Raw genomic sequence first — 25,335 nt, 5'->3', positions numbered from 1 at the left:
TCAAGCATTCAGAATATCACGAATAATAAAATGGTACACAAGGAACAACGAAAGATGCAAAGAAGTTAAAAATTCATCGGTCGTATACTAATCTGTTGTCAAATATGTTTCACATTACTTAGAGCACATCTACATTCAGATATGAAATCTAATTATTCATTCAAAAAATAAAGGTCCTCATTATAAAGACAATAACTTCTTGATCCATACATTTTCACTAGCAGAAGCAGTAAATTCTGATGATAAACTCGTTTGCTAGCCTCTGATTAGATCACCCATCACCACTTGGTCTGCATCTTTCGCAACAACAGCTCTCTCGACTTTACCAGTATTAATGGTTCTCCAAAACTGACTAAACTGATTTACTGGCTAACACATTCCCAAGTTATAACTTTTTCATAAACCAATCAACATAGCCTGAGATCAAATAGCGTTACATATGTAGTGCATAATTGTTTTCCATCGTATTTTCTAGGAAACGTTCGTAATTGTTATTCTAGTTCAGTCAATGTCAGTACTTTTTGTACCGAGACTGACTGAAATAGCAAGACACGTTCGTAAGTTTACGTGAAAATACGATGGAAAATAATTATGCACTACATCTGTACAAATTTACATTGATGTAACTTTGTTTCGCCATTGTTTTTCAACCTTTGCTTTTAGTCATACACAAAATAAAGTCCTTTTCCACCGTAGCAAGCACGCAGGTAGTAATAGCACGCATTAACACGCATTTGTCCATCTAGCATCTTTAATTTGACCCCAAAAATTAATGCGCTACTTCAATATTCCTTTCCAACTGGCCAGTGGATAAATTCCCTTCAACATTCTCTTAATATCGCTAACTAAAAGGATGTAAGTACTTTGGTGTTAAACGTGTGCCTTGAAGTATGATCGCGTTTACCGTTACAATGTAATCACTTGGTAAATTTCACCTTCGTCGAGACTTGTACTGTACCAGGAATCTGAAAAGATGTGCAACTGGGCAGGCGCGTTCCTGTGCCCACAGGATGGGTTTACATTTCGGCCAGAGTTGAGTCAAAATCTGTCTCTCGTGCGGTGCGGACGCTTGATACATTGTATTAGATGTGTAAAGTTTAAAACAGAGCCGTTCGATTTGCATTGACAGCGTTCGTATATTCGTTCATTATGTGGTCACGTAAAGTAGTCAACATTAGACGTCTGACAATACAGCTTAATATTCTTAACTTTACACATTCTAAAATTGTTTTAGATAACGGTAAACCCGAGCATAAATTGAAGCCGCAGCCAAGATAACAATCGTATATCGACCACGCCAATCTAAACGTAAAAACAAAAAGTGACCTAATCATTCATTACGAATATTGAAGTTTCATTTGGCCTGCGAACGATTGTCACTCAGCCAGGCCTGGTCTCCCCTTCGGCTACGGCGGTCTTGATCTGTCTAATGCGGAGCGTCCTCGTGCGCCTTCTTGACTACGGCGAGCTTGGAGTGCGGATCCTGTGGTTGCAGCTGCGCGTAGGGCGGCGCGCGCGTGCCGTGCAGCACGAGCGACCAGCCGCGCAGCCAGCCGGCGGCTTGCGACGGGCTTGAGCCGCCATTGAAGCGAGCCTGCGAGACACAAGAATATTTTAAATTTGAGGCAAACAAGAAATTGTTAATTGTTGTGTTTTTTTTGACAATGTCTCCAATCAAATAATCTGATAAACTAATTCTAAATCTTACTTTAAGCTTAAAAACAGTTACATCGGTAGATCTGTAGGACAATAAAATAATGTGTACCTCTAAAGTCCACGTGCCCTGCGGGTACTCGCCCCAGGTGTGCGTGGTCATGAACGGCCACTTGGCGAAGCCGTCCCTGCTGTCATCATCGTTGGCTCGCCTACTCAGGATCATCGACCTGGAAAAAAAGCATGTACCTACTATTAGGCAGAACACTCATTTCATATGTTGTATTAAGCAGAAGACTTGCTAGACTCGTGAGATAAAAAAACTCCAAGGCCTATATGTGGATTTTGGATAATTATGTTTGAACCATCATTTGAGTATGCTTTTAGAAGTTATTAGGGAAATAAAATTCTCTTTACAGACAGGTTTCATGTCTGCAACGCAGCAAAAGTAGCAGAAAGGAACGTACTTGGTGCCCATGGGGCTGGTGAGGAACAGCTCCAGGTCTCCGCGGCGCGTGGTGTTGGCGCTGACCTCGGCCTGCACGTGCTCCAGGTAGCGCACCTCGCTGGGCGAGCCGCCGCACGCCGTTGTCTCGATGCGGAGGAAGATGCTGCCCTCTGACGGGATTTTTCTGTAACAGAACATAGTAAATTGATTTGATGCATTTTGTGCCACCAGGCCTTTACCTTGAATAGGTATTGTTCAGTCCATTGGTCATCGAAGGATTAACAAGATGCCACCAACGTGCGGGTTTATTGTATTCTGGAGATTATGGGCTTTTAGCTCAATTGGAAGGCAGAATTTTGGCTTGCAGCTTGGAAAGCAACAGCAATCTTGGCAACCAATGCCATGATACCGGTGTCAGTACGCCGAGCGCCTAGAGACGGTGGTATAGGTGTAGACTCACGTGTGGGTGTTGACGGAGCCTGCCTCACAGTGGTACCGTGGCGGCACAGAGCGCCAGTTGGCAGCCAATGCCGTCATAGCCCCAGCGTCTAGAACGCCGAACCCAAACAGATGGTTGAACTCCAGCCCAACCCCGTTCATTGTCCAGTGGAAGCGGCCCTGAAATTAAACAATGAGTTTATTTTTAAATAATTTTGAATCAAGCAAGCGTCCTGGGGACGATGCTCAGGCAACTTTAGGTTTTATTTTGTAATTTATAATTTATCTTGTAATAGATAATTATTGACAGCAGAGACGTAGAGAATATAACACAACGTTCTGGCTAGTCTAAAGATATATTTTTTAAATTTAGGTTATAGGTACCAGGGATGTTGCGGATGCAGATTTTTTGACATCTGCGGATGCGGATATTTAAAGGCTCACATCCGCGGATGCGGATGCGGATGTCAAGATTAGGTACTTAGAAAACGTCAAACATTTCATTTTTAGTATTTTTTTTATTTAAAAAAAAAACGTAACGTTTAGTATTTCAGCAAGAATATAGATGCGTTATATTTAATAAACAGTCACTTGGCTGCCTTTTCTGGATCTAGACGATTTCGTTATTGGTAAGTAATGACGAAATTACCTAGCACTTACGCCGCCGCTAAGACGTTCCTGTACCGACTTGTTCGACATCCGCATCCGCATAAGCTCCGCATCGATTTTATGCGGATGCGGTTGCAGATGCATATGTTGAAAATAATGCGGAAGTTCCGCGGTTGCGGATTCGGATGCAGATGTTCGCAACATCCCTGATAGGTACTTAAGGATACTATTTCTTATTTAAAATATTAAAATGCAAAAATTTCGTAAACAAATCATCAACCAAGTTTATAACTTAAATAAGGTTACACTACACCGTTATTACAGTAAGTAACTAGTTACATTAAATTACTCTAAGTATAGCCGAAACATAATTAACTATCCCAGAGATCATTAGTTACAGTTACCGAGAAGGCCTCCACGCTGTTATTAACTTAGTTAAGTTCATATAGGTACCTACCCAATATTGTAAACAGAGTAATAAACTTCCGAAGTGGAATGAACACTCACTATGTATATCTACTGGAAATTCACGTTACAGTGCCTAGTCAGCCTTCGATGTGTGTGGGAAGCGATCGTAAAATGTACCAATCTTCATAAAAAGTCAAATTACACTCACAACGCAGCGCCAACACAACACAACAATTTAGCACCTCAAATAAGATAAAGTTTATTACACTTTCCCAGAAATTTCAAACATCAACACTAAGCATCTACATACCTATGTAAGTATGTACACTGTAACTGACATTGAATGGAATTCCTTATTTTATTTTATCCACCCTTCTACATTGTTTATGATACACTAGTTTATAAGGGCTGTCTAGATTGTCTGTGGTCCCTCTTTCGATAACCCCGCTACACTCAGCCACACGTATGTTCTGTAATTTCCTATTATTTAATTATATTAATGTCTGAAGACTCCTGAAGCTTTTATTTAATTTCCACCACACCACCCACCACTGCCAGGCTCATCAGGTTATCGACCCAGTATTTTTTTAAGTGGTGTGGTTGGAACGCCGGAATCTTCGCCGCCTTGCCGCATGACAAAGGTAACCTCAAAAATCTATAAGGCTCATCTCAAACAGTGAACGCGTCAAATCATATAGCAACAGCAATGACAGAAGAATTGCGGCTGTACTCCTTCAGCAAATTGGAAGGTATCTCGAATTGGTCAACATGGAAATTCTATATGGAGATGGCGCTTAACATAGAAGGGCTAAGTAACTGTTTATTGGGCACGGAAGTGGAGGCAGCGAAAATCCAGAAAGCATTGGCAAGAATCTGCTTATCGGTGAAACCAGCATGCTTGCAATATGTACGCAATGCGAAAACGGCGGAAGAGGCTTGGAAGAACTTAGCCAGCGTGTTCGAAGATAAAGGTTTCTATAGAAGGGTATCGTTGTTACGGCAGCTACATCGCACACAATATGCTGATTTCTCAGACATGACCTCGTATATAGACGGAGTTACCACGTTAGTGCAGCAACTTGCCGATATTGGTAAAAACATAGAGGATGAGGAGGTCGCAGAGATGTTGCTGAGTGGCTTGCCACAGGACTTCGACATCGTCGTATCGAGCTTAGAGTCGGCGAATATATCTGCAAAACTCACGAGCGATTTGGTGCGTACCCGGCTTTTACAGGAAGAGCATCGACGTGGCAGTCAAGAGTCTCCTGATGCAGCGCTTACCGTTCGATCAAGTGTGAATAAGCTAAGAAAATGTCATTACTGCAATAAGCTAGGTCATATAAAGTCAAAATGCTTTAAACTTAGAAACGACAAGAAGAAACCTAAAAACGACGAACACGTGGTGTTAGTGGCAACAAGTGTGGACAATCAATTTAAGGTTAATCAAGTGTTAATTGATTCGGGGTGTAGTTCCCACATGTGGAAAGATTTCGGTAGCTTTATAAACTTTAAGAATCTGTCTGAAAGTGTAACTGTTGCAAATGGACAAAGGTTAACTTGTAAGGGTAGGGGAGATGTGTTTTTCAAAACCAAGCAAGGTTCTGTTACTCTAACAGATGTTATGTTTGTACCCGGGCTCTCAACCAATTTAATAAGTGTTAGTAAATTATGTGAGAAGGCCCTTTGTGTAAAATTTTTAAAAGATAAATGCCTTGTTTTGAGAGAAAGCACTGTCCTTCTTAGTGCCAGTGGAGTTAACGGGGTCTATAGTGTGGATAGTGAAGGGGTAGGCGTGTCTTATGATTCACAGGTGGCGAATGTGTCGACCAAGGAAGTGCCTGTGGACGTGCTACACAAGAGACTCGGGCACTTGAGCTACAGAGGTATGTGCACCCTCCGAGGGATGGTTTCTGGCTTAGCTTTTCAAGAGCATGATCTGCAAAGCTGTGTGTCATGCGCTGAGGGGAAGCAGAAAGTGGTGGCTTTTCCCAAAGGGGAAGCCACGCGCGCCAAACAGATCCTGGAGCTTGTGCACTCGGACGTGTGCGGTCCGTTCCCTGTATGCAGTCTTGGTGGATCAAGATATTTGCTCACCTTCACTGATGACTATTCTAGACGGGTGGTTGGATACTTCATGAAAAACAAATCTGAGGTAATGTCCAAATTTATATTATTTAAAGCTACTGTTGAAAAGCAAACAGGTTGTGTTATCAAGAGGCTTCGCAGTGACAACGGCGGGGAGTATTCTAGTCAAAAGTTTAGGGATTATTTGCAGAAAGCAGGTATAGTGCATGAAACAACTGTACCTTACAGCCCACAACAAAACGGTGTAAGTGAATCTCAAAATCGCATTCTTCTTGAAAAGGCACGAAGCATGCTCCAGGAGTCAGGCCTCGGCAAGCAGTTTTGGGCTGAAGCAGTGTCAACTGCTATCTATTTAAAAAATAGGTCACCCACAAATGCTGTGCCCGGTAAGACACCTGAGGAAGCGTGGTCGGGCAGGGTAAAGTTGATTTGAGTCATTTGCGAGTGTTTGGCTGTAAGGCATTGTCGTTAATAGATGAAAGCAAGCGTGACAAATTAGATTCTAGATCAAAACATTGCATTTTTGTCGGCTATGCTGATCATTCTAAAGGTTATAAGTTGTTAGATCCCTTGAGTCCCAAGAAAGTCATTATATCTAGAAATGTTGTGTTCTTTGAGAATGAATTTATTAATTTGGGTAAAGATACTAAACCTGTCCCCGCTGGTGTTGTCCAATTTGACTTGTGTAAAACACAGTCAAGAGATATAGTTTTAGGAAATAATGATTTGTGTATAACACAGTCAGGTGATAATAATGTTTTAATAAATGATAATTTGTGTGAAACACAATTAAGTGATAGCAATATAATTTTGAATAATAATTTGTGTAAAACACAGTCAAATGAAAATATTTTAAATCTTGACATGTTGGACAATAATAATTTAGAAAATAATACGGATAATAAATCTAATGCAAGCAATGATATGATTTCAGACAAGGACCTATCATGGAGCAGTGCTGCTGATGACAGCGGGCCTGGCCAGCCCTCACCATCAGCGTCCCCCGATGCCCACATCACTGATGGGCAGGACACGCTGCTCGAGCCAGAGCCTGTGTCTGACAGCTGGAGTGGTCAGCAATCATCATCGGCTTCATCCTGGGACGTGCGTGACGTTCGAGGGGAAGGTGTGCCTACCGACCTGCAGCCTACGTCGGCAAGCGAACGCCCCGTACGGAGTACACGCAACAATAAACCAGTAAGGTACACTGATTATGATTTATCCGATTCTTCTATGTTTGTCAGTTCATCTCAAACTTTGAATGAACCTCAAACTTATGAGGAGGCAATGTCTAGCCCCCATAGGGAGGAATGGCTAGCGGCCATGCAATCTGAATATAATTCTTTATTATCCAACAATGTATGGACCCTTGTAGATAGGCCCTCGGGCCAAAATGTGGTTAAAAGTAAGTGGGTTTTTAAGTTAAAAAATGATTTTTCAGATACGAGGGACGTAAAGTATAAAGCTCGTTTGGTAGCCCGTGGTTTCTCGCAAAAACAAGGTATTGATTATGAAGAGACATTTGCACCTGTAGTCCGACATTCAACTATGCGTTTGTTATTTTGTATTGCAAATGAGTTAGATATGGAAATTGAACATATAGATGTAACTACTGCTTTCCTTCATGGAGACCTAGCTGAAAAGATTTATATGGAACAGCCAAAAGGATTTACCTGTAATAAAAATAAAGTTTGCCTTTTAAATAAAAGTTTGTATGGTTTGAAACAGGCAAGTAGAGTTTGGAACAACAAAGTAAATAATGTTTTGATAAATAATGGCTACATGCAAAGCAAATGTGAACCTTGTATTTATACTAAGAAATCTAATGGTAACTTAACAATGATAGCCCTTTATGTTGATGATTTTTATATATTTTGGAATAATAAAAATGAGAAAGACTTGTTATGTAATTTGTTGCAGTCAGAATTTGATTCTAAGCAGCTAGGAAACTTGAGAAATTGTTTAGGTATTACAGCGTCTAGAGACAGAAAAAATGGGATATTAAAGTTATCCCAATCGGATTACATTAAGAAATTGCTTTCTAAATTTAATATGTCAAACTGTAAGAGTGTTGCAAGTCCATTGGCAGCTAACTGTAAACTCGAGAGACCCATAAATGATAAAGACTGTTTATCTGAAGATGTTTATCCATTTAGAGAATTAATTGGGTGTCTCATGTATTTATCTGTTTGTACTAGGCCAGATATTTCATATGCTTTGTCTCAGTTGAGTCAATTTTGTAACTGTTTTACTAAAGATCATTGGATAGCAGCTAAGAGAGTATTGCGTTATCTGTCTGGGACAATTGATTATTGTCTTGTATTTGTTAAAAGTGGTAATTTTAACATTTCAGTGTTCGCAGATGCTGATTTTGCTAATGATTGTGATAGAAAATCTTATAGTGGTTTTGTGATTAAAATAGGTGACTCAACTGTAAACTGGGAGTCGCGTAAGCAACGTTGTATAGCTCTTAGTAGTACAGAAGCTGAATACCTAGCTTTGGGTGACGCTTGCCGGGAACTTTGTTTTGTCAGAAATTTCATGAATGAAATTTTTGAAAAACATTCGTGTTGTATACTTTATAGCGACAACCAGAGTGCGTTGAGACTTCTAGAAATAAGAGAGTATTGTCATAAGAAAACAAAGCACATAGATCTGAAGTATCACTTTGTTAAAGATATAGTTCGAAAATGTAACATAACAACTAAATATTTGCCTACAGATAAAATGATAGCTGATATTCTAACTAAAGGTCTTTCAGGGCCCCTATTCGACATGTGTAACTGTCAAATTTCGCGTCATTTGAAATTCAACTGTTGAAGTTCATTTGAAGTTCATCAAGTGCTGAAGTTCATTTGGTACAAACAATAATTTAACAAAAAACAACTTTGTTTTATTATTACTTTAAGGTTTATAATGGTTTGGTTTGGTTGTCACCTAACTGTGGATTGCTAATGTCAAATTTTGACAAGTAATGATTCCAAATGTAGACTTTTTTCTCTATGATCTTCGGCTCCATCTTGGAGTTTTTGACGTGCGAAAGGGTAATTTATAGCAAAGAGTAAAACTTTTTTTTTTTAGTACGTAAGTTTACATGAATTAATGACATCTTGTGAGCGATAGACTAACGAATGCGCTGTAGGCGATGCGGCGGCGAGTAGTGGAACTTACGTGACAATTTCCATCAATCAAAAAGGGACTACATTGCTGATGGTCGATAAAGGCTATTAATAATTGAATTTTAACAGCAAGAATGCCTTATTGACAAGCGATCTTTTTGTTGAACCCACACCTACACGTCAAATAATGCTTGCTCCACACATTCCCCTATAAACGCTCAAAATTGTAAAAAAATGAAACAATTTACTCATCACCTCTCTCAACTCAAGCTGCCTATTTCTAAACCACGTTAATAAACCACAAGTTGTACCTTAACACATTTCGTAAACCACATATTCAGAAAAGTCCGTATTTTATTACTAAGTGGAACATGAATAGCTTGTATTACTTTTTTGGCATAAAAATAATCTAAATTAGTCAAAATATTTTGACTAAATATTGCGCTACTGCTACCTACTATATAGGTACCTATTACCTTAGTAACTTGGTAACTTTGTCAGTCACCAACTATTTTGATGCTACCTACAAAGAGCATCAAAATAGTTGGTGACTGACAGGTCAGGCTCCGGTCTTGGTAAGTAATATAGTCAAATACAGTAGGTCATAAGACCTAACATTACTACCAAGACCTAAAAGTACCTATTGTTTAATATGTATCTACTCAGAGATGATTTTTAATTAAAGGAGATTAAATACATATATGTTATTCAACTACAAATAAAAAAATTAGATCTATTTCAGTTTACACATTTTTTTTCGTTTAATTTTAATAAAACATTAAAGTTTTTAAGCATTCAACTTTATTTAATTTTCTTCACTTTATTATTTTCTGATATTTAAGTAGGTATGGTGTTTCAGGTTGGTAACAGGAAATAAGAAAACCACACCTCTCCAAAAACTCTGCTGGTGATTCACATCTGTAAGTTTAAATATGAAACATGATAAAAACACTTAAATTAAAAACTTAATGTCTGGGAGACCGAGTTTTGCTCTGGAAACATATAATAACCCAAAAATGCGCGTTTTCCCAGAGATAAAACCTAGCTAGATCGATTTTGCGCCCCCGTAAACCTCCATATAGAAAATTTCATCTAAATCCGTTTAGAGCCGTTCCCGAGATCCCCGAAATATATTATACATATAAATAAATAAATAAATATACAAGAATTGCTCGTTTAAAGGTATTAAAAACTTATAAATAAATTATTAGCCCTAAATCCTGGTAGTGAGTGTAGTGACCTACCAAGTGCGGTAGGGTGCCCTTCTGCAGGCTGGCCGCTTGCCCCGCTGGATAAGAATGCTGATCCGCATCATCAAAAGCATACAGTTATAAAGCGCTTTGACAGCTCCTCATAGAGGCAACGCGCGCTAGGCCGCACGCCATAAATCTAAGCTAAAGTCTTAAATTCGAGATCATGAACATGAAATATTGTTCGCTATAATATTAAAATCATAGGTATTAGACCTATGATTTTACTATTATAGCGAAAAGTTAGCAGGAGACGGCCGTGCCGTGGTCGTGATAGGTACAGCATGCGTGGACCAGACAAGCAAACCCTGAATTATGTCCCTACCTATTTTACTATACCTTTGTTCACCATTATGTTCACCTATGTATATTTACTCTTCTTTCCAAGATAATCATCTTTTTCAAGATGTAACCCGTATAATCGGGCTGTATAATTGCCTCAATTTTTTTTACACAAAGTTGTATGTAATCTTAATTCGATAATTAATGATGCTTTACATATTTATCATATACTATTTTGCAAATTTTTCTTGGATATTTGTACGTTGTTTATTTCGATTGACGATTACTATGACAGCGTTTTTTTTTTCTTTTTTGGCATTTACTACAGTAGCCAGTGTCATGTCGATATAAAAACACTTTAAAAATGGAAAGGTTGAGTCCTCAATACAGTGACATTATAACTCAAACAAGAACCATCCAAAGGGGGGTGGGGGGAAATTTCGTTATCTGCCTCTCTATCACTCTTGCATATACGAGCGAAATTTAATGGTGGCAGATAACGAAATTGGTATCGCGGCAGGCCCTCTTTAAACAAACCGCCTTGATTCATCAATGTTATATTTATTAGGAACAAACGTTGACTGCCGACTGTTCTATATATTATACTACTCTTTGCTGCCCACTTCTAGCGCTGGCGGTACACCGCGAAAATCAGTAAAATGCTGCAAATGGTGTTAAAGGTCTGAAAATCGGTACGATTGATCTTTAGGACATTTGAAACAATTTGACCCGAAGCGCCAACAAATAAAAAAAACGAGAGGAGTTATGACGTCATGTTTTTTTGTATGAAATAAAAAAAAATGTTTAGAAACCTATCGTGTATGGTATTATTAAACGAAAGGGCTTTCTGAGCCAATGCTAAAAATACATCACATAGTTAACATTTCAGTCATTTTGTTTAAATTATAATAAAAATAGTTTTCAAAACATACCAAGTTTGGGCTTCTCCAGATACAATACCATAATTTTTTTTTGTAAAATATACCTCAAATTATCCCTAATATCCTCATATCTAACCCTAATAAAGCAATTTTGAAATTATTTACATTTAGGTTTTTTTTTTAATTTTTCAATTTTACAAAGTGTAATAATAGCCCTGCCGAATTACTCAATACGAGTAATAATGTCATTCGGGTAAAATAAGAGTATTGAAACTTGCTTTTTCTACTCCCGTACTTTTATTTGTCATTTAAAGGGTCGTGCACACACCTTTAAACCCCTAACTTATAGTTATCAACACAAGTCTTTAGTCTATTCCCCAAAAAAATATTTGTGCATACACGCAGTATCTTTTTGGCACTTTTACGATACTTCGTGTAATCACCACTTAAAAAATATTGTATGGAATACATTGTTTCCAACCTAATTTTAATTGTCATTTCTGACAGATGAGTAAACCATAGACATGTTTTGGATAATGGTACGATTATTTTCATCTTTATAGGGCTATATCTCCTAAACCGTGCGTCGTAGCACAAAAATAATCAAATTTTCGTTCCCCTTTGAAACTCCTAAGTAATATTTAGAAAACACGAAAAACAAAAAAAAAAAGATTGAAAGATTTTATAGGGTTGTATCTCCTAAACCGTGCGTCGTAGCGCAAAAATATTAAAATGTTCATTCCTCTGTAAGAAACCCTAATTAATATTTAAAAAAAAACACAAAAAAGAGATAAAAAAACAAAATAAAAACTTTATAATGCTGTATCTCCTAAACCGTGCGTCGTTCCCCTTTAAGAAAGCCCTAAGTAAGATTTAAAAAACACAAAAAAAGAAAAAAAAAGAAAAAGAGGAAGAAAAATATTTATAGGGCTGTATCTCCTAAACCGTGCGTCGTAGCGCAAAAATAATAAAATTTTCGTTCTCCTTAAGAATCCCACGCACTGAACAACCTATCACATTAGGACATGAAACAATCATCATCATCCATTTTTATTATTATTTCATTGCATTTCAAAGTAAGTGCTTGGTCGTAGAAAAAGTATTGTATGCAACGTTGTTTAACTGAGTCAAAAAATACTCGTGGCGTCTTTATTAACAATTTTCGGTTGTTGTTTGTTGTTATTGTTACTCACGCCACTCGCCTTTTTTGACCTCTCTTAAACAACAGTTGCATAAAATACTATTACATGTTCCTTTGGTAATATCTAAGCTTTAAGTAAGAAAAAGTTCTGATGAGTGTGGGGTGAAGAACTCGGGAAAGGGGGGACGTTAAAGGTGAGTTTTTTCGGTTAATTCTTTCTTAATTATTACATAGACAATTTTTACTACGACTTATAGATTCCGAGATATAAGCGACTTTCTGAAAAAAAACCGTTATATATTAATTTTATGCTTTCTTTTTAAATATTTAATTGAGAGATTCATAGATCACACTATGTAAAATTGAAAAATTAAAAAAAACCTAAATGTATATAATTTCAAAATTGCTTTATTAGGGTTAGATATGAGGATATTAGGGATAATTTGAGGTATATTTTACAAAAAAAAAATTATGGTATTGTATCTAGTGAAGCCCAAACTTGGTATGTTTTGAAAACTATTTTTATTATAATAAAAAAAAAATACTGAAATGTAATGATGTGATATATGTTTGGAATCGGCTCAGAAAGCCCTTTCGTTTAATACCAAACACGATAGGTTTTTAAACAATATTTTTTTATTCCTTACAAAAAAAGATGACGTCATAACTCCTCTCGTTTTTTTTATTTGTTGGTGCTTCGGGTCAAATTGTTTCAAATGTTCTAAAGATCAATCGTACCGATTTTCATACCTTTAACATCATTTGCAGCATTTTACTGAATTTCTCGGTGTACCGCCAGCGCTATATAGGTATACTTGGTCAACCAGATCTTGACAGTAGAAAAAGGCGGCAATTTTGAAAAATGTAGGCGCGAAGGGATATCGTCCCATGGAAGATTTGAATTTCGTGCCTTTTTTACTGACAAGATTTGGTTGACCAGCTATATACATATTATACTACTCTTTGCCTACGCCTTTGCTTTAAACTTTTTTTTAACAAGTTTTCACAGACAATTAATAATTTGACATAGACACATCAAGGCGGTTTGTTTACAAAGGGGCCTATCGGGAAGTGCGAAAATCGAAACTCAGCTATTTGCCTCTTTATCGCTCGAATATGCAAGAGTGATAGAGAGGTTAGATAACAAAATTTCGAATTTCTGACTGTATTTTTCTTTAAATATTTTCAAATATAATTAAGTTGCGTTGTATTATCACAAAGTTAAAAAGACTTAAAAGACCACTGTCTGTATCATCACCATCAGATCAGCTCGATGGTAACCATAAAAATATTGTATTGTCACCCATATTACATATTATGTACTTATGTAAATTTTCAGCTTCATTGAACACCCGAGAAGTGGGTCAAATCTAGACACGCGGTAGCGTGTCCAGCCAAGTTCAAAGAAAAAGGAACTGGCGACGCAGCAACCATGTGTAATATTACACGAACCATTTCGAGCTACTTTTGACCCCTTCACAACTTGAAACCTACTTAACCTACACACACATGAAATTTGGCACATGTATTCAAGTCCCTTAGCTTGTTCAAAATAATTATAAAATAATAGAAAATCCTGAAATTATAAAGGGTTTGTCTTGGCTAGTTTTTACGTATAGGCATATAGGTATATTTTTCTGTTAGTTTTTCAAAAACTTGGTTTGTTGTTAAAAACTAGCCAAGACAAATCCTTTATAATTTCAGGATTTTCTACACAGCACAGAACTTGGCACCCATATATATCTCAATTCTTTTGTCGGCGAGTCAACAACGACACATATTCTCAATATTGAACTTGGCTCTCATTTCACATTTATTTTTTTGTTGGGATTTAATTTGCATGATTTGATTGGAACCACATTGGAACAGACAGACAACCAACGGGACAGATGAAACTTTTAAGTAAAAGCTTGAAAAAATGTGGCTTTCCAATTTCTATTGCAACTTCAGATAAAAACGGGGTCTCTATTGTTTCCCAAATAGTTTTAAGCCATAATGTATTGTTTGCTCGAATTTTCGTTAGTCATAATTCATTTGGTTCAGAAACGCGTCACTTTTCAGGATTGCCATAAAACAAATCTAACCTAACCTAACCTATCTATAGGATAACCTTACTAAAATCTTGAAATGTTTCAGTTTTATGAGTAATGATAATATGACAAACAATACATTATGACTTAAAACTTTATGGGAAACAACGGGACCCCATGAAAACGTCCTTATTGAAGCATAAGGACCCTTAATTTATGGAAAGCCACATATAACAACCAATTCGAGGCTACTAGGTGGCAAAATACGACTCAATACGAGTAGGTAGGTCAAATACACGAGAGTATTAAAATAAGGATTTATATTTGGCCAAATATTCTTGTGACAAAGTTATTCTTCCTCGCGTTATCTCGATTTTGCCACGGATCATGAGAACCTATTGTTCGCTTGACAATTAATCCCAAGGATTGGCGTAGGCACTAGTTTTTCCGAAAGCAACTGCCATCTGACCTTCCAACCCAGAGGGTAAACTAGGCCTTATTGGGATCTGTTAGGCTGTTAAAGTTTAAAGTTACCTACTCGTAAGTCTCGTAACACAACATATAAGTTTCACATAACAAAATTACTTACATATATATATATATATATATATATATATATATATATATATATATAATGTACCTAAACATATTACTTTTCTAAAAAAAGGACTGAAATCTAGTGCTGCGAAGAAACGGTATTTTTGTTCGGCTTTTTTGTTGCTATTTTGGCATATGGATACATGGTAGAAGAAGTAAGTATGGAATCCTCCTCCGTTTTGCGTGGTCCGACGCACCTGGCCGGGTTTTCGCGATTTTCCGTCAATGTCTGTCAATACCTTATTTCTTACGAACACCTAAAATAATAAGTTTAAAATTAATCTCAATGTCTACAGTTTGCTGTTCATTCAAACTGACAAAATCCAAATTTCTGAGGCAATATACGACCGCTGTCTTATATAAGCCATTAAAATTCATCATGAATAACCCCACGTTGCGTTGTTATAAATTTAATTAAATAAATAATTATTGTATTTAATTTATAACAACTAATTAGGCATAGCGTCCAATTTAGAATATGACACAGGCACTAGTTCTTACGAATTTTACCTTAATTTATTAATCAAAGGACCTGAGGTAAAAGTGAGAAGAGGTTAAGTAATAAGCAGATGCACCAGCTAGTCGCCGACGCTCCGCTTCCCCCGGGATTAGCCCTTAAGCCTGCACCTAACAGACTGGCTCATAGGGGGCTATGAGCTTGCTGTTGCGTCAATTTTCATTTTTAGAAAAAAAAAACTAGTCTACTAACTACTAACAACACAATAAATGCTTATTTTGCCGCATTCTTCACTATCTCTCCCTATTTCACTGCCATCTAACCCAGAGGACAAAAATATAGCTTATTGTGGCTACTGGCTACTCCGTCTTCCTCATGACTCATGATATTTTACTTCACCATAAAGTAATTGGTGTAATATCAAATGATATTTTTCACACAAGTTACAAGAAGTTCATTGCTAAGAGCCGGGGTTAGGACCCACGACGATTGGTTTAAAATTTAAACTTTATATATAATTTGTTACCTAGTAATTATACTAAATCTGTTTTCTTTTTGACATTTAGTGGTATATGTATTGCTGTATGTTTATTGTCAAGTTTTTTTTAATTCTGGACAATTGTCATATATTCGTTTTCATGATAGATCTACACCAACGCAACTGCATGTCATGTTCTTGCGGTTTATTTTTATAACGCCAAGATCGAAATTTGACTGTTAACTCCATCTTGCGTCGAGTAGGGGAATCAAAAAACTATAGAAAATAGAAATGCAGTTTACTCTATGCCATAGAATCCCCTTTTAAATGTCATAAATCCAAACATGGCGGCCATACCAATAGACAACCAAGTCTAGCGATGAAATGATTTGTTTACATGAGATTCACTGACAGGTGACACACTTTACCTATTCGACAACCCATGATTGTTCAGATTCAAATGAACTTCAACATGCGACGTCAAAAGTGGCATGTCGAATAAGGCCCCTGGTCTTAAACACTCTAACTTTGTGCATGATTTGAACTTAAGAAATGTAGAATAGTAATGATGTCTAAAAATTTTTTTTTATTTAATAGTTCAAATCTTAATTTCTGTATAATGTGAAGTGTGAGGGGAAGTGACATTGAATGGAATTCCTTATTTTATTTTATCCACCCTTCTACATTGTTTATGATACACTAGTTTATAAGGGCTGTCTAGATTGTCTGTGGTCCCTCTTTCGATAACCCCGCTACACTCAGCCACACGTATGTTCTGTAATTTCCTATTATTTAATTATATTAATGTCTGAAGACTCCTGAAGCTTTTATTTAATTTCCACCACACCACCCACCACTGCCAGGCTCATCAGTAACATTGTCCACACTGTTAACGTGTTGTCAACCTTTTTGCAAAGAAATAAAGTTCACGGATGGTGTTGCTGTTAATATATCTAGTTATACCGTACTATCAAAGAAAACAGTGTAAGGTAAAAAAAGGTCCAACCTTTGCATCGTAAAGCGAGTTCCTCTTTGAAGTCAACACGGTCAGATGCTGAATGTCCCGCCAAGTTAAACTCGGGCTATAAAAAAGAAACGTTTTTAATTAATGCTTATTACAGAAGCCAAGCGGTAGTCAGATTTTAATTTTGCGAACGCAAACTTCAGGTGTCCTTGAACGGTATTTTCGAGATTGAGCTGTCTAAAGCTTCTGATAAATGCCGATGAAGAATATTAAACACAATCTAATTTGAAATTAAGTGACATCTTCGTTCTCTTTTTGCGCGACAAAATCTTGTCGAAAATCGGGAAATAAGACTTGTGGTCCGCTGATTCGCACGCGGTTTGCACGCAGAATAGGCTTGAAGGAAAACTGTATAAATGATAGCGACTCACTTGGCATGAAGGGCCAGAGCAAAGACTCCAGCGGCCTCGGGCGCCGCCGCGGACGTCCCGGAGTGTGTCGCCGTGCACTTGCCATACAAGTCAGTGGTGGCTACACCGGTGCTTGGGTCCCTGGCGCCATTACTGAACGTGCTAGCCAGAGTTGAGGAGCACGACTCGTCGTAGTGTGCGTTCTGGCCGTCGTTGATGGCGCTGAAATAGACGAAGCCAGAATGAACACGTTTTTTATTTCTACAAATTTTATTGGAGAAAAATTAGACACCAAAATACAACAATCTGCTGGGCTAATCTAATAATATAACTACCTATTTGTACGAGTTTAATGAGTCTCTACCTATATAGAGCTAGTCTATCAGAATAAATAAATAATTCAATTTGAGTTATACTATATAGGTATCGGTTAATCGGATATTCTTGATTATAAATTAATTCAGCGTAGAAACCTAACTTTGCTCTAAAATTCCAGGTAAATTACATATATTGTGTAAATTCTCGTAACTGATCTTGTTGATGTCAAAAATACGTCTTAGTACAGTCAAAATCAAATATTTATGTCATAAAATATATTGTGATACACAGGGTACCTTTGTTTCCCATAAAGTTTTAAGTCATAATGTATTGTTTGTCACCTTATCATGAGTAATAAAACTGAACCGTTAACTTTTCAGGATTTTCGTAAGGTTATCCTATAAATAGATAGGTTAGGTTAGGTTTTCCAATCGCAATGGCAATGGTTTGGCGTGGTTATGGCAATCCTGAAAAGTGACGCGTTTCTGAACCAAATGAATTATGACTAACGAAAATGCGGGCAAAATAGAAACGACGGAAATCGGACGGTTGACGGAATCCAATCCAACTTATCATTTTGACATTATGACTTAAAGCTTTTTGGGAAACAATATTTTAGAGACACACCTTTGTTAGCATAGAAATAAGATTATGTTCCGATATACTGTGTGTGGCCACTTTGGTCATGACCAAAGTGGCCATGACATGACAGATCATCCAACATGTGATCCTATTTTTAATTGTAAAGAAAATCATTCTTCAATCCTGTCCATTAATATTAATCGAGCATCATAAACTTGTTGCAGAATCTATCTGACCCGCCGGTCGGCAACGTAATTGGCTTCTTCCCACTTTGCTAAGTAATTAAGCACGGAGCAACTTCGCGGAGTTGAGAAACCCCCGCTAATCGCTTGTTCGAGCATAATAGCAAGAAATTAATGAGAGATTTTTTTTTAATTTTCCACAAAATAACTATATTCGTTTGTAAACCCCATTGCTTAGCTGTACAAGATAAGGTCAACAAAAAAAATCTATGTGTAGTAAACAGCCAGCCTAGCCAAGGTGACAATCGCTATCGCTTCGACAACGAAACGTTTTGTGTCTCTCTATCACTCTTCCACATTAGTGCGACAGTGACAGTTGCGTTTCGATCGCTACGGAGCGTAAGCGATTGGCATGTTGGCTCACCGCTAGCAGAACTTATTTGTTTAGGTACCTGTTAATAGAGACGGTCCACATGGAGGCAGCATACCCGTCGCAGTTGCAATCGTCGTCCTCACCCCCGTCGCCGCTCGCCCACACGTAGATGTTGCCCAAACCATTACGACCCTGTTTACAATAAACAGAACATTTAAGGTAAACGTACTAGTGCTCGACATGCTAATGCCCAATAGATGACACCCTGCTGTCGCCTCTATGGCAATGACTTAAGTCTCAAGATGACATGTACTGGGACCGCGTCGAGCACTAGTACGTTTACCTTACATAGACCCCACGTCTTTTGAGCGTCGGCGTCTAGTCAGCCGAGTCAGCCGGGCTAGCACATGATTGGCGCGACAGTAGATTGGTAGATATACTACCCGTCTTTTTCTAAGCGTGTTAATAAAAGAGGGACGGGTAGTCTATCTCGCCGCGAGATACTGTCGCGCCAATCATGTGCTAGCCCGGCTGACTTGGCTGATTAGACGCCAAGGTCAAAGGGGTCTACGTAAGGTAAACGCTGCGTCGATGAATGAGAGAAATGCTAAGTGGTACAGGCTTGCGACTTCAAGTCTTGCGGCTGGTATCAATGTTTTCTCTGGACTTAAAAGTGAGACATTACATTCTATATTTACGCTATAAAGTAGAAACTATGCTTACCTACTGGATAAACGTTTATTAGGCTATGCTGAAACACGCACATTTCTAATAACGTATGGAAACCTAGCTGTAATAGGTTAGTTTTCAATTAAATAGTTTTGCCATAAAATAAACAGTAAAAGTAAGGTCTTATCTTTCTTTGTTTTGAATAATTTTATATCAGCACAACCTCGTTTAAAATAGGTGGGTTTATCAATTATCACAATACATTGTGACGTCACTCCTAACCCCGTACAGCGAAGTCCGTAGAAAGTAAATCCGTTTCGATGTTTTATATTATAAAAACAGCGCTACTCTTTATATTTGACTTTTTAGTAAAATATCTTTTTTTATTTTAGCCATCTCGCCTAATTTTGGGCGGTGATTCAAAACGTCGACGCACATCAAATTTGCTGAAGCCTACGCACGTCGTAATTTGAGGGAAATTCAATAAGAGAATGTTGATTATTTCAGAACAGGATAAATGTACGGTCATTAGTGACCCGTGAAATGTGCCTTCATTAATCAATGTTAATTAGTAAGTATACCGAATTCTGCCCGGACCACCGGACCGTACATGATGTTTCCTTACGGGCAAAAACTAATTGTTTTTCGTAAATATCACGCCACTTACGCCCATCACGTTTATTATTTGCGATAATAATTTATACCATTTATTCTGTGCTATAATGTCTACTTAGGTTAGGACTACTTTAGCCTACAATTTTTAGACTATTTATGGCAGACCGGTACAAGCCTAACATGCTAAATGACATGCATACAATTTATGTAATAGAGACATGTTTAGTGTACGCGTAAAAAATCAGTAGAAAATTAAACACCTTTATTTCACCTTTATTTTGGACTAAAAATCTCATCGTAATCAGTCATTACGAATAACAGGTCAATTCGTTCAATATTAGCTCACCTATAATTTTTTTGAAATTCGAATTGGCCTCCGAGATTTGACGCGGCCGGCGTATCCTTTTTGTCTAATGCGTTTAGTTTTAGTCTTTATATTTCTGTACTTAATCGACGCATCGATGTATCAGATCCCTTTTCGGGCACAAATGGAAGCCTGTATTAAGACACTTTGATATAAAAGGAACCTTTACTGCCCATTGAAGTATTTAAATCTAATCCAATATACTAGAGCGATATTCCATCAGCCGCGTATTGTAATCTCAGCCAATCAAACAGAATAGGAATACTCTTATATGAATCCACTCAACGGTGACAAAACGTGACCTTGATATGCAGATTGTGGCACATACCTATGGAACTTGTTGTTTATGTTATGGACAACTAAGGAATTCGAATATTATTCGAATATGAATCGAATTTTTGTTCAAGCAGAGGCGGAACTGACCAAACAAAAAAAGTTATATACACTACCTATTGTGAGTGTGAGTTATTGTGTTTAAAAAAAAAAAACATTTGTATGAAGGTAATAAAATAAAACATTGTAGGTATTGCGGTGTGGGAGCACTAGATAATGTTTGGCGAAACCAACCCTTTTATGTATAGGTAAATACTATTTGAAATTCAGTCACGCTTAGAACTTACGAGTGAATTTTGGGGTACAAAGACTTCGATAATCATATTTATGGAGTTGTACAATATTTGGATAACTCAATAAAAGATCCTTTTAGAGTGCTTACCTCGAATTGCCTTGTAAAATATTCAGATACAATTAAAGCTACGAAATAACCTCAGCTTACCTACCAAAATACATTAATTAATTCATGGGTCCAAAACTTAGTCTAAAGAAATTAAATCAAGGTTTTAATCGATCTCGGCCTGTTATACCTAAACGTTGTCTCGGCTTGTAAGGATACAGCGGTCTCGTAACGATGCTAAGACAAGCGTCGGTGACTTGATTGCTAATGAAAACTAGTCTAAAAACGTTGTCCGATTACGCATAGATGTCACGGATCTTGAAGCTCACGATACATTGGTTAACCCGAGAATAGGACTTGCCCGCGCTCTCGCGTAAATTAGAATAGGTACTTGGCAAGACGTCGTCGGCTCGTCACGGCTCGTTTCTTCAGCAAAATCCCGGTCGTTACCTCTCATCTGAAACGAGGATTTACTACAAAGCTCTTGAATAGGTATCTAAGTGCTGTGTAGCTCTTCATAAATTCCTTGTTAATTTATAATATATTTTGCTGTATATTTTTGCACGTGTCTACCTAATCTACCTATCATTAATTATCTCACACATAAGTATTACTAACAATATATTATAGGTAGGTATATTGTAGGTATACCTATGTCAGGTTTCCAAAATATTTTTGGTTAGATCTTGCCAGAGACGTAGATTAAAGTACCTACCTACCTACATATTAACGACTGAATGGCTGAAGCTATTCGTGGCAGATAATTTAGTGGACTATTTGAATGAATCTTTCTGAACGTAAAGGTACTTAAATGCCTATGCTTACATGCTTATTTTTTTGAGCGCTAGTAGACCTTTGAGATTTAAGGACCTACTTTGCCGAATACGTTGGTATTACAATTTATCGTCCTCTTTATTGTAGGTACTCTAATAAATTTAAGCAGCTTCAATTTATAACCCTTCCATACCATCAGGCACTTGCGCGTAAATCTCTAAGACGTTCTTCGCACACAGGGAAAAAACAAAAGGAATGTTTTATTGAGGCTATAAGCGCTGAAGTGCTAGAAGCCTGGAACGGAAGTTTGAAAGACGTTTATTATTTTCTTTAGTAAAGTAAGATAAAAAAAAATCAGTAAGAAGTGCTTACCGCCCTGCAAAGAGGAGTAGGTAGATATTTTTCTTTGATTTGAGAACACTCTACATTTATTCTAAACATAATTTAAAATTGTCTTGAATGAACCCTGTACGGATATGATGGTCGTTCTTGTCTACGTGACAGCGTGATAAAACGGTGTCCGTCACTTTCTTTCCCACGGTGTTAAACAGTGACAGTTATTTTATCACGTGGATAAAGATGGATAAAGCTATCCATAATAGGCTGGCTGGTATGAAAGCGTTAGATAAATGGAAAGTTAATAACTACAAAAATTTAAAAATTTCATAACGATCACATACAGGCTGTAGGTCCATATCCTAGTGTACATACATACTTAGGTTAATGTTCAGCCTTAAATAAAGCAAAATTAAAAAAGTCAAACGTAAAGTAGATAGGCATTCCATACACAGATACTTCGTGTAGCTGTAGGTATCATACACTGGCACGCTAAACGGCAAGGCAGGAAATTATGGTGCCAGTCGTGGAAATGGAGCACCGCTCGCGCTCGCGACAAACCAAAATAGAGGATGAACGTTTGTGACTGTTGACAGACGTAAAATACATACCTATATTGTACCTACTAATTTTATGTCAGTACCTTATAACTGTAGGCCTATACTAAATAGAACTATGGTCTAATTTTTGACTTTGATTATTGAGAAATTACACTAATTATAGTCATTATATTTGTATTCGAGCGTGATAATTATTCTTTTTCAAAAATATGCATACATATTTTACATGAACTTGAATTTGGACCATAGTTGTAAGTTCTGGACTAAAGTTACCTGACTATACGGTACCGTTAAGTAAAAATTAAATGATGTTGCCAAAAAAATTTTGCTAAAAGAAATGAACAATATACTTAACCTAATTTCACCTATACCTAAGTACCCAACTGAATACCACTAAATGTTTTTATTTTTCGTCTAAATCAAAACCTCTGGCAAAATATACAGTATTACAACATTAGCGTTAAATTTTGGGCTGTCGAAAACAATATAAATAAATTAAATTTCTAAAGATGTGGCCAGCTAGTATCAATGGTTTAATGTCTTACTTACTTTCACTTTTTCATTTATGTATTATAGAAAATTATTTACCATTCTTAACACAATCATACACAGAATTACGACAGGTTAAGGGGCGTTTTTAGGGTTCCGTAGCCAAATGGCAAAAAACGGAACCCTTATAGATTCGTCATGTCTGTCTGTCTGTCCGTCTGTCTGTCCGTCTGTCTGTCCGTCTGTCTGTCCGTCCGTATGTCACAGCCACTTTTCTCCGAAACTATAAGAACTATACTGTTGAAACTTGGTAAGTAGATGTATTCTGTGAACCGCATTAAGATTTTCACACAAAAATAGAAAAAAAACAATAAATTTTTGGGGTTCCCCATACTTCGAACTGAAACTCAAAAATTTTTTTTTCATCAAACCCATACGTGTGGGGTATCTATGGATAGGTCTTCAAAAATGATATTGAGGTTTCTAATATCATTTTTTTCTAAACTGAATAGTTTGCGCGAGAGAGACTTCCAAAGTGGTAAAATGTGTGTCCCCCCCCCCCCCTAACTTCTAAAATAAGAGAATGATAAAACTAAAAAAAATATATGATGTACATTACCATGTAAACTTCCACCGAAAATTGGTTTGAACGAGATCTAGCAAGTAGTTTTTTTTTAATACGTCATAAATCGCCTAAATACGGAACCCTTCATGGGCGAGTCCGACTCGCACTTGGCCACTTTTTTTTTGTTGTCCCCTACACTTTTTTTTTCAAATTTGGGATTTTTTATGTTATTTCTACCCAGAATCACGAGCTCTTTCTATCCTAATAGGAGAAAAAAAGTGTCCTAAGGTTTTTATTTCCATTACGTCACCATTTTTCATAGACTTTGTATGGCGGTCGCGGAATGGAAAGATCGAAAATTGTATGGAAATTTTGGGACACTTTTTTTCTCCTATTAGGATAGAAAAAGCTCGTGATTCTGAGTAGAAATAACATAAAAAATCCCAAATTTGAAAAAAAAGTGTAGGAGACAACAAAAAAAAACGCCCTAAGAGCCGTGAGAGTAACTAGGTAGACGTATAATTTACATTACATTTAAGCTAACTTCTCAATCTCAAGCTGTTGTTTCTAAAGTGACAAGACAGGGCAGACCACGACATTTTACTTCGCAAAGTACTTGTCTTGCAGAGATTAGACACCTAAAGTTTTGAGATACAATATGAAATCATAACAGATACTTAATTCTAAGAAAAAGATCACTGATCCTATATTTATGTGAAACAAAAGAAAACTTCAGAGGAGTTCAAGTCTCACCCAAGACAGTCATTTTTCCACTTTTAAATTTATTCTAGGCTTAATAGCATCGATCACAGACTTTTCTGCTTGTTAAAAATTAAAAAAAAAACTACCTGCAAAAACTTTTCTACAGTTCCATTCTCAACAAAAAAAACCTAAACGGCTGGGAAAATAAGTACTCTGAAGGAAGAATCCATTAGACTTAGAAAAATATCGGATTACCGTTCGATTCCCTTACCTAACACCCGGACTCACCCCCCGCTGGCACCGAAACACCGAGGGGTGAAGTACGACCAAGGCGTACTTCACCCCTCGTTATGAACTAAAGTCTTCAGGTAAAGAGTAGTTTTGTGAAAGGGTTAAAAAAAATAAAAATTAAAATTGTTTATAATTTGTTAAATAGTGGGTTATTCTGTGGCACTTCAACCTTGTCTATGTAATTTTGGAAAGATATATCCACATCAATATTTTTAGTGACGCTAGTTTTAGGCATGTGTTGTTAGTCATTTAGCTATGTACATTCATCTCTTTAATAATTTAGAACTATAACATAAGTCACATAAGTGTGTTTGTGTACAAGCTTTTCACATTTACCGCCCACCGAACTAATCGCACATTATCTTTTATCTTTCCTCGAGAAAGTAATAAATAGGTTATTGATTGATCAATTATTTTTATGATATCGCCTACTGTGCTTTAACTAAAACCACACCATATTGACCTTTGTTCTATTTTTATAATCTGTATCAATGAAAACATACTAAAACATCTGCTATCTGTTTGTTAATATTATCCAAGAAACTTATCAAATAAAACTTCTGCAAATAAATTTTATTACGTATAAAGTTAC

The 25,335-nt window shown here is 37.0% G+C and overlaps 1 protein-coding gene across 1 annotated transcript in view; it reads right to left on the bottom strand.

The window, feature by feature from the left end:
- Window positions 1-1,368: 1,368 nt before the first annotated feature.
- Window positions 1,369-25,335, bottom strand: part of LOC134655698 (neuroendocrine convertase 2) — a 110,933-nt gene continuing 86,966 nt past the window's right edge. The window contains exons 8-14 of the mRNA XM_063511155.1: window positions 18,785-18,897; window positions 17,272-17,472; window positions 16,883-16,958; window positions 2,562-2,719; window positions 2,121-2,285; window positions 1,766-1,883; window positions 1,369-1,594 (exon numbers count right to left, since the gene is read on the bottom strand). Coding sequence (XP_063367225.1) covers window positions 1,427-1,594; window positions 1,766-1,883; window positions 2,121-2,285; window positions 2,562-2,719; window positions 16,883-16,958; window positions 17,272-17,472; window positions 18,785-18,897 — 999 coding nt within the window. The 3' untranslated portion in view covers window positions 1,369-1,426. The remainder of the gene's footprint in view (window positions 1,595-1,765; window positions 1,884-2,120; window positions 2,286-2,561; window positions 2,720-16,882; window positions 16,959-17,271; window positions 17,473-18,784; window positions 18,898-25,335) is intronic.

This window comes from Cydia amplana, chromosome 17 (assembly GCF_948474715.1).
Source record: "Cydia amplana chromosome 17, ilCydAmpl1.1, whole genome shotgun sequence".
In the NCBI taxonomy this organism is placed as follows: domain Eukaryota; kingdom Metazoa; phylum Arthropoda; class Insecta; order Lepidoptera; family Tortricidae; genus Cydia; species Cydia amplana.
This window is presented reverse-complemented; position numbering and strand designations above follow the sequence as displayed.